At 46.0% G+C, this 10,822-nt stretch overlaps 1 protein-coding gene across 3 annotated transcripts in view; it reads right to left on the reverse strand.

Moving 5' to 3' along the window:
* Nucleotides 1–10,822, reverse strand: part of SLCO2B1 (solute carrier organic anion transporter family member 2B1) — a 99,289-nt gene that overhangs the window by 72,633 nt on the left and 15,834 nt on the right. For 2 of the 3 annotated variants that reach the window (XM_034759315.1, XM_034759316.1), the window contains one exon: nt 8,823–8,926. The exons of the other annotated variant lie outside the window; for it this stretch is intronic. In XM_034759315.1, coding sequence (XP_034615206.1) covers nt 8,823–8,903 — 81 coding nt within the window. In that variant the 5' untranslated portion in view covers nt 8,904–8,926. The remainder of the gene's footprint in view (nt 1–8,822; nt 8,927–10,822) is intronic. 3 annotated transcript variants of the gene reach the window in all.

A 10,822-nucleotide genomic window follows, 5' to 3' on the forward strand; every position in this document is an offset into this window, starting at 1 on the left:
AGGTAAGTGCCACCCAGAGCCTGCACCCCTGAGCCTCTCCCCATGCCTGAACCCCCTGCCCTAGCCCTCATCCCCAAACCCCCTGCGCCCCAAATCCCTCATCTCCAGCCCCACCCCAGAACCTGCACCTGCAGCCGGAGCCCTCACCCCCTCCCCGCAACCCACTCCTCCGCCCCAGCCCAGAGCCCCCACCCAATCCCTGAACTCCTCATTTCTGGCCCCACCCAGGAGCCTGTACCCCCAATCCGAGCCCTCACCCCCTCCTGCACCCCAACCCCAATGTTGTGAGCATTCATGGCCCGCCATACAATTTCTATTCCGAGATGTGGCCCTTGGGCCAAAAGGTTTGCCCATCCCTGGTCTGGATTGTAGTATATTATTGGGTTATTGTATTACCATTATACTTTCTTCTATTTCCCTGGGGGAAGAGGATGTGGGACTCTTACCGGCATTGCCAACATGGTTAGAAAACCCAGGTCCTATTTGCCTGGATAGTGCATGACTCTATACGTGTAAAAATATATATATAAATAAATAAATCTGTTAGTCTTTAAGGTGCCCCCAGACTCCTCGTTGTTTCTATAAGTAGAAGAATCCCATGCACAGCTACTGACTGGGGACCGACTGGCTAAGCAGAAGTTCTGCAGAAAAGGACCTGGGGATTACAGTGGACGAGAAGCTGGATATGAGTCAGCAGTGTGCCCTCGTTGCCAAGAAGGCCAACGGCATATTGGGCTCCATTAGTAGGAACATTGCCAGCAGATCAAGGGAAGTGATTTTTCCACTCTATTCAGCACTGGTGAGGCCTCACCTGGAGTATTGCATCCAGTTTTGGTCCCCCCACTACAGAAGGGTTTAGGGGGCTGGGGCACATGACTTACGAGGAGAGGCTGAGGGAACTGGGGTTATTTAGTCTGCAGAAGAGAAGAGTGAGGGCGGGTTTGATAACAGCCTTCAACTACCTGAAGGGGGGGTTCCAAAGAGGATGGAGCTCGGCTGTTCTCAGTGGTGGCAGATGACAGAACAAGAAGCAATGGTCTCAAGTTGCAGTGGGGGAGGTTTAGGTTGGATATTAGGAAACACTATTTCACTAGGAGGGTGGTGAAGCACTGGCATGGGTTCCCTAGGGAGATGGTGGAATCTCCTTCCTTAGAGGTTTTTAAGGCCCAGCTTGACAAAGCCCTGGCTGGGATGATTTAGTTGGGGCTGGTCCTGCTTTGAGCAGGGGGTTGGACTAGATGACCTTCTGAGGTCTCTTCCAACCCTAATCTATGACTCTATGATTCAAAGTGTAGTTTTTCATAGACGACTGAAAGGACCAAGGCTCACCAGTGCCAGCTTCTCTGCAATAGCTACTATTAGATCATGTATGTTACACCCATTTGATCCTAACTGATGATCCCTGCTCTGGGCAGGAAGGAGAATCTCTCCACCAGGTCCCTGTCGATATACCATTGACCAAAATACATGATATTCCCGACCCACATTTGTGATCTATGTAACCCAGAGCATGTGTGGGAGAATCACTGGTGCATATGCATTTTATCCACATGATATTTCGCAACATTAACCATTTGAATGGCTGTCAAAATTCTGCATGGCACCTACATGAGATCGGGAATGTTATAATAATATAATTATGTGTATTTATACAGAGCCTTGCATCCAATGATCTCAAAGCCCTTTATAAACAGAGATCCAATAAGCCTGACATTGCCTCAGGGAGGCAGGTATTACTATCCCCATTCTACACATGGGGGAAATGGAGACACGGAATAAGATGGAGCAACTTGCCCAAAGCCAGGCAGCCAGTAAGTTGTAGAGCATGGAAAAGAAGTCCTTACTCTCAGGGAGCTGAAAAACTTCTTACTAGTTACACTGTCCTAGCATCCTTTTTAATGAATGCTCAGAAAAGACACATGCCAGCTATTAGACTTTGTGCCGTAGGAAAGTTGATCTCACACTGCTTCCTGTCTGTTCAGGAATATGCTGCTGCTATTTTAACAACAGGCTCCCACAGATATTTTCTTCCTTAGCCGGTGATAAAAGCCTGGACTTTTAGGTGTTTTCAGAAAGGAAGGGATGAGATTGTCTGAGGAATCATTTGTTTCCCCCCTGAAGCAAAACCGCTGGTTCATAACCATAACCAAAGCCAAACCACTGCACAAACAAACTTGTTCTAAGGGCATTGTGCAAGGAGTGTCTTTAGCTTGTTCCTAAATAAATATGCACAGCATGCTGCTAGCATAGCCTGGGGGGTCGCTTGTGTAATCTGAACTGTCATGGGGGAGTGGGGGACAGTGCTTGTAGAAGAGAGTCTCCTTCCCCAAGATATTTTTGAAGATACATGACACCTGGTGCAATCTGGTGCATAACAGAGGGAAAACTGTTACTTTTCAGAAGTATTTTTTTTCTGAGCTGCAGGTATCACTCATCTCTTGGAGGGAGATTCAGTTGTATTCAGAGCTGGCCGGGCTCTATCAGAGGCAGGGAAATCACCCCAACCAACTCTTCTATATAATGGCAGAATTTTTAGCAAGTGGCTACTAACAGACCCCTAGCGCCCTCTCCTGCCCATCCCCATACCAGTCTGGGTCTCACAACACTTGCCAGCAGAACACAGGCAGGGTTGACCCTCCACAGTTGGGCATTACAGCTCTCCTCACAGAATCCGGGTTAGGTTAGTGTTGTTTTCACAGGCTTTAGTTGTGGGGCATGCAAAGACTCCTCTCTTAATGGTCACAAGCACCCCATGTGACCTCAGGCCAGGTCTGCACATGAACATATTTCAGCCAAATGAGCACCATGCACATATATCTGCAGTAGGCAAGGGGATTCAAGGCAAGACAGAGCAAGCTATTTACAAGAAGGCCAAGACCTGACCCTTTAACCACAGTAATGTGCAGGTTAACGTTATGAATAATTCAAATGGATGTGCAGCCCTCTAGTCTGATTCCAGCTAGGAATTATGGCGGTAGGAAGTGGCTGAAAACACACACACACACACACACTCAAAATATAAAGTAGGAGAAAATAGTTGAGCAGAAGAACTTGTACTATAACTGAAACCTCAAGTTCTTTTTATATAGTAGCTGGCCAGGTCCAGCCAATGCCCATAACATATAATTATATGACTTTGCTGTCAAGCGGACTATATTACACTCATAACTTTGTTTTTACTGACAGGTGAATTGCTGCCATGACACACACAGTAACTGCTAATAACATTTCACCCATCAACAGGACCTTTCTTCTGAGGATCTCAAAGCCCTTCACACACATTAATTAATTCACCCTCACAACGGCCTGGATTTTGCAGGTGGGGAAAGTCAGGCCCAGGGAGGTACCCTGTGGCAAAGCCAAGTATAGAACCCAGATTTCTTTGCCAAGATTTTAAAAAGCGACTGGTGATTTTGGCTGCCCAAATTTTTGGCTGCCCAACTTGAGACACCTTAATGGGGCCTAATTTTCAGAAAGTGCTGAGCTCCTGTGCTCTGAAAATCAGGACCATATAAAGTGACTCATGTCAGGCACCCAAAATACGTAGTCACTTTTGAAAAGATTGGCCCATTGTGTTCACTCCTGGGTTTAGCCACAGCACAGTCTTCCTATTTTTCCTTCTGGATTTGTCTCCTTATGTTCATTACAATATTCATGAAAAGAGCTAAAGAAAGAAAGTTAACCTAAACTTCAGCTTTGTCAGCGGTCTTTATGTATTTTGCTTGACGTGCTCTTCTACTACAAAGTCTAACGGCCAAATTCTCCTCTCATGAATATTGGTGCACCCCATCTACTTCAGTGGAGTGCCTCTTGCTCTTGTGTAGTGTAGAAAAGAATTTGCCCCCTAACGTTCACTATATTAAGTCAAGGCTAGATCTTGCTTCTACAGAACTCAATAGAGTCTTGCCATGTACTTTACTGGAAGCTGCATCAAATCCTTATTTTGTCCACTTTGCAGTAGGAATTAGTGCAATGTGTCATTAAATGTTTTAAGGTCTGATTCTAAAATTGTCTCCTAGAATGTGAGGAAGTCAGACATTGATTCTGAAACCTGAGTGACCTAACTTCATGAAAGCAACATAACGCAGGGGGGAAGCTTCTCTGCAGAGCATTCAACATGCATTAGGAGTGAATTCTTGTGTCTCGGCTCTCCTGGCACATGCACAAATCCACATGACAGCTTAGATCATCTCTTTTTATGGTGTTCAAACTCACAATGAGCTGCAACCCAATACACTTGCTCACACAAAGCACATGATGCCGTTTCCACGGGTTTAAATTTCGGGTGGGATTTCTGACACATTCATAACGTCCTTTCCAACAAAGAAAAATCTCTAAGAGACAGGTCAGGTGGCAAATGCTTTTAAAGCCTTGCCAAGCTCCTAGAAGCAAACTCTAGATTTCTTTGCAAGAGAGTTTTCTAGGGATCTAGGCTGTTGTGCAGGTAGTTTATACTGTACATGGAGATGTGAAACAGAACACTGCTCACTCATCTTTTCTCTCAGACTTTTGGAAGAGAGTTTAGTGCTGGAAAAGTGCTGGGTTAGCAACTGCAGAACATGGACAGCAGCAGTGCAAGTGTTCCCCACATTGCCATGTGTAGTGGGGTGGTCAACTGCTCCTGCTTTGAGGGGTTTAAAGACAGCCCTTGGAAAGGGCTGGGGTTGAGAGAGAAAACCTTAGGCTGATTGGGGAAACAGCCACAGCTGGGCCACACCCCAATCAGTCCCCAGCTGGCCTGTATAAAGAGGCTGGGAGCCAGGAGCTCAGCAGTCTCTCTCTGTCTCTAGCTCCCTGCAGCCACACCCTTCTCTCTCTGAATGCAGAGTACCTGAGTGGAGCAGGGCTGAGGAGCTCCAGCCTGGAAAGCCCCAGGCTGCAGCCTAGCAGAAGGCCAAGGGGTACTAGGGGTTGCAGAGGGCAGCCCAGGGGTAGGCAAAGGCAGCAGGTCTAAACCCAACCTTGCCAGTGATGAGTAGGCTGATACTGCAGTCTGCCCTAGGGAGTGGGGCTAGATGATGACTGGCAGTAGCCTTATACTGAGGTGAGGTGGAGATAGGGGTTGGGGGTTTCCTGGGGAGGGGAGACCCTGAGAGAAAGGGGTTACTGCCAGGGGGCAGCACCCCAACTAACAGGGCACTGGAGTCCAGGGAGGGACACGGGGGCCAAGCTGTGGCGGATCACTGGCCTGCAGGGGGCACTCTGGGCTGGAAATCGAGCTAATTCCCTGAGAGACCAGCAGGAGGCACCGCAGGGATGAGTACATGCTGTTACACCATGCCAACATGCTTCAATTCTGACCTGGAAGGATCCCTTCTAGAGATGAGAAGAATGTTTAGTGTCCATATCAAATCAATCAGTCTCTTTGCTGAGTATACCAACAAGGAGGTTGAGTGTAATCTATGCACTGGGAGCTGGATTGAAACCACTTGCTCATGTCACAGAAAGTAAGCCACCAAAAAAATAACTATTTTCCATTACCAGTAAGTGCTGGCTTCAGACCCGTGTCTCAGCAAAGAAAGGCTCAGAAACCAATAACCAATTCCCTAAGCCTTCCAGTTCCACACAACAACACAGTCCATTATCAGGCACTTTGACCTGCAACATTTCTGAGGAAGACTTCCATGTCTCTCTCATCTCAGGAGAGAACTCAGGAGTATAACTGCTGATTGGGCCAGAATAATGGCCGGTTTCAGAGCTTCCTTGTGCCACACATCATTGGCACTCTTATTGCAGCTTGTTTCTTAAAGATTACTAATTAGTTTCACTGCATGTCACTTCGTAGGCATCGTCATAGAGAAATATTAGCTTTGTTTTACTTGCACTTGGACATCCATGAGAACAAAATAAAGTTGATGAGAACAATGGTTTTGTGGCTAACTCATAGGACTGTGTCAGGTAATCTGGGTTACATTCTTGGCTCTCCCACAAACTCCCTGTGTGACTGTGGGTACGTCAAGAGCCTCAGCTTCTCCATCTCTCAAAACAGGGATAATGATACTCTCCTACCTCAGAGGGGGTTGCGAGGCAAAATTCATTAATGTTTCTAAAACACTTTGAAAAGTCTTATTATTAGGCAGGGCAATGCCTGTTTTACTCCAGTGCTTTAAAACAGGGGTCGCAAAACTGCGGGCCGGATCTGGCCCGGGGCTTCCATTTGTCCGGCCCTCCAACCAACGGGGAGAAGCAAACAGCTGAGTAGGCACGAGCAGGCAGGGACTGCCAGCAGCAGCACAGCTGAGCTGTGTAGAGGGGTGAGCGCCTCTGGGAGCCAGTGTCCCCACAAAAGGGGAGCCAACTTAGGGGGAGAGTCGTTGCTTCAGCAAAGCAGGTAGAGGGAGAAGCAAATAGGCAGGCTGCAGGCAGCTAAGCAGGCAGGGGGAGGGGCTGCCGGCAGCAGATCGGGTGGCAGAGGTAGCTCAGCTGAGCTGTGCAGAGGGGTGAGCGCCTCTGGGAGCCAGTGTGCCCCCCCAAAAGGGGACCCAACTTAGGGGAGAGTCATTGGTGCAGCCGAGCAGGCATGGACCCCTGCCTTAGGAGTAAAAATACAAGCCAGATGTTTAATTACATCTCCAATAAATGGAGTAAAGAAGATGGAAATTAACAATTTCATAACGGTTAAATGTTAACTATATCACTAATAGAACCAAACAGTATTTGTATGATACAAATGTGTGAGTTTTTAGAAATACAATAAAAAAAATGTGAAATGATTTTTAATGTATTGACAAATATTTTGTGTGATTTCACAGTACCTGCATCGATTAACTTTTATACCTGATTTAGAATTTAATGCAACACTGACACAGTAGAATAGTGTTGTTTTTTTAACGATTTTGCATATATTTGCATATATTTAATTTCTTTCACAGTCGCTTCAGCCCGCGAAGCCCCTTCAAAAATCTAATATGGCCCTCGTCTCATAAAGTTTGGAGACCCCTGCTTTAAAACAAAGCATTGGTCATGTAACTTTATAACTTAGTAAAATTATCTAATAAGAAAGTATCAGGTGATCAACTTCATGCTCTAAATGTACAGCATTGTTTGTCCAAGAATCTCAAAGCACTTTGCAAATATTAATGAATCAAATCTTGCAGCTCTGATCTTATCACATAATAAGTATTATCACAGCCACTTTGTGACTGAATGCACCCCTCAAGTCACACCCTACACACTATTGTAATAAACTTTGTACAAAATATGAAGTCCCCTGTATGATGTTGGTAGCACATGTTCAAAGCCATGTAGCCCTGATTAGGCAGGAGTCGTTAAGCAAGTCTGTCTTAACCAAAGAGACTGTATTTACCTTAATTTACATACAATTAGTAAACAAGGTCCTTGAGACAGTAAAAGGGTGACAAGGCAAATCTGCATTTTAGCATACACAGGGAAGAAGAAAGAGCATGGGGGCATGGTCACCCCCAGACTCCACAATACCCTCTTTACTGTTTGAATAACATTTGTTTTGAGGGGTAAATCTCTGATGAATCCACTTCAAAGGGTGACTGGATTATAAAAGTGAGGGGCAAACCCACCCCAGGTATTTCCTGCTCGCTCACTCTTTCACCTAAGAAGACAAAGGAACCGACCCTTTGGATTTTGAGGGCAGATCCTGAGTTGAGAATCTGGTCAGCCCCATTGCTGGGAACATGTGGTAAGAATTTTACCGGAACCAAGTCTAGTTTGTTAAGGTTTCGCACTAGAAAGCATTTTATCTTGATTTCTCTTGTAGCCATTTCTGAGTTTAACACCTTATACTTGCACTCACTTAAAATCTCTCTCTTTGTAGTTAAATAAACTTGTTTTATTCTTTAATCAAAACTAATCCAGTGTTGTGTTTAATCTGATTGTTTGTTTGTTAACTCCAATTAAAGTAGCAAACTGTTGTACATTGACCCCTTACAGGGGCAACAGGCCTAAAACATCTGAACTGTTCAGGAAAGGAGAGGGCTGGACATGGCGAACACACATTTTGGGGGGAAATTTGGGACTGGGAGCGTGTTGGGGGCAGGGAGGATGCAAGGATGTTTCGCGCCTTAGGTGAAACTTCCACCTTGCGCCCCCTCCTCCCCAAGCCCTGTGGCAGCTCTCTGCCCTAAGGCGCTTCCCCCCGCGGCAGATCCCCACCCCCGCCACCTCCACCCTCACCCCACCCTGAGGGCACCCCCCCCACAGCAGCTCCCCCTCTCTGCCCTGAGGCACCTCCCCCGTGGCAGCTCCCCATCCCAGCTCACCTCTGCTCCGCCTCCTCCCTGAGCACACAATCGCTGCTCCACTTCTCCCGCCTCCCAGGCTTGTGGCGCCAATCAGCTGTTTGGCGCCGCAAGCCTGGGAGAGAGAGAAGCAGAGCGGGGTGGCGTGCTCAGGGGACGAGGTGGAGCAGAGGTGAGCTGGGGCGGGGAGCAGTTCCCCTGCGTGCCCCCCCCCTTACTTGCTGCAGGCGGCCCTCCCCACGCCCCCCGGCCCCCAGCTAGGCACTTTTGAAAATCTGGCCCATAGGTAGATGCCTAAAGGGGCGTGAAATTCTTCTGAAAATCTGGCTCCAATAATGGGTGCAGAGAGTTCAATAGTGGAAGGTTAAATATTGCAAACATGGTAAGTAAAACTTGTGTTGTAACATCCTTTTTGCAGGGTTTGCTTTTTAGATGAAAAGCACTTTTTTCCTCATTGAACTTCTGCAAGTAGGGAAATCCATGTCTGAGCTTTAACAATCATTTAATGAAAAGAAATAAGGACAGATGACTTCTGCAGAAACCAAACACTTCCTTTTCTTTCCTTGCCCGGTGACCTTGGGGGGATTTGAGCATGCTTGAGGTATCTACCTTGATATTGAGAAATGGGTTCTTGCAGAATATTCGTCTGGATTGATCCTCAGAGCTGCTCTCAGTAACGGTGGCTGCCATTCTGTCAGTTACACTTTATATGCCTGCCAGAAAAGAAATTATTCAACACATTGCTTAATGTGCAGATGGATAAACTCTGCACAACACAGCAAAATCCAGTAGAGCTTTGTAAATAATGACGCAGCTGGTACCTGGCCAGAGTAAGTCATTATTAATTATTATTAACAATATTTATTAACTAAATAACATGTTACAGCTGCAAAGCATGATACAAAACATTAACAAACTAATCAACAGGGTGAGAGAGAGGATAAGAGTTGGGGAAACTGAAACTCAAAGAGGTTAAGTAACTTGCTCCAGGCCACACAGTGACTCAGTGGCAGAGCTAGAATCAGAACTCCGGAGTTCCCAGCTCCCAACTATATGAATAATGTAATAATTTCAGAACTCTGCCCTCATTTCTCTTTACAGGCTCTACTGCTCTCACAAATCTACCCAAGTCACTCCTGATTGTTGCCTTTTTTCAACCACTCGGGGCTTTCTGCTTTCTTCCATACACTACCACCCACCTGCTTGGAACAGCTTCCCAGTGCAGGCCAAACACTCCCCAAGACCCCACCCATTCCACAAAATATTCCAGTTACAAGGATCGTTCTGTGCTTTTTTATGATGCCTGGGGAAAACTGTGACTCAGTACATACCTGCTGCTAAGTTTTGTTGGAAGGTACTAGTCTATTTGCAGTTTCTTATCAGAGAGGACGGGATCCAAAAATCTGAGCTAAGACAAACCAGAAAACGGTGGACATGGGAATGTGTTCCCATGGGGCAGGCAGTGGTGCATGTGGAGATCCCTTCCCATGGATCAAGTATTTCCCCGGAGCAGATTGTGGTGGATGCTTCTGAGTGGATTCCTTCCCTTGATCAGACTGGGGTGAATGTAGAGACGTTGCCCCCTAAACTAATTGGGAATGGATACAGAGATACTTTCCTTTGAGTCGATGGGCTGGATGTGGAGAAGGAGATGGTTCCCCTCTAGCCCCGGAGATGGCTTCAGATGCAGAGGAAGTGATGCCTGCTCCTGAATTAACTGTGGGGTAAAGGGAAGCAAGCTCTTCTCCTTCTCCTCACACAGTTTTATCAGTTCTGGTGCAAGAGCCTCATTCTCTCTCTCTCCACCTCATTTCCATTGGTAGCATTTTCAGATCTCACCTGAAAACATCTTTTCATACTTCACTTCTGTCTCCCTCTGATTTTGTTTTTTTATTTTAACGGTGAAAGTGAATTGAAATCTGTGTGGACAGGGTGTATGAAAGATGCTTTGCAAAATGGAGTTGTATACTTTGTAAACAGCTTATCTGAAGTGAACTCCCATTGTACCACAACCCTCCTCTGATATGTTATGTTCCATATTTTCCTTTTGGCTAAATCTGTAAATTGCATGATGTGCAGAAAGACTGTTTTCTTTGTTCTGCTTTCAGTATCCAGACTTCCTGTTTCGAAAGCTGTAGTGTTTAGAGACATATTAACCTCTTCTATGTCAATCTGTGGGGTCCTGGAGAGGAATCAGTTCTTGGCCCTACACTATATACATCTTTATCAAGACCTGGAAGAAGACAAAATCATCACTAATAAAGTTTGCAGATGACACAAAAATTGGGAGAGTGGTAAATAATGAGGAGGACACGTCACTGGTTCAGAGCAACCTAGATCACTTTGTAAATTGGGTGCAAGCAAACATTATGTGTGTTTCAGAGTAACAGCCGTGTTAGTCTGTATCCGCAAAAAGAAGAACAGGAGAACTTGTGGCACCTTAGAGACTAACAAATTTATTAGAGCATAAGCTTTCGTGGACTACAGCCCACTTCTTCGGATGCATATAGAATGGAACATATATTGAGGAGATATATATACACACATACAGAGAGCATAAACAGGTGGGAGTTGTCTTACCAACTCTGAGAGGCCAATTAATTAAGAGA

Source organism: Trachemys scripta, chromosome 1 (assembly GCF_013100865.1).
Source record: "Trachemys scripta elegans isolate TJP31775 chromosome 1, CAS_Tse_1.0, whole genome shotgun sequence".
Lineage (NCBI taxonomy): Eukaryota > Metazoa > Chordata > Testudines > Emydidae > Trachemys > Trachemys scripta.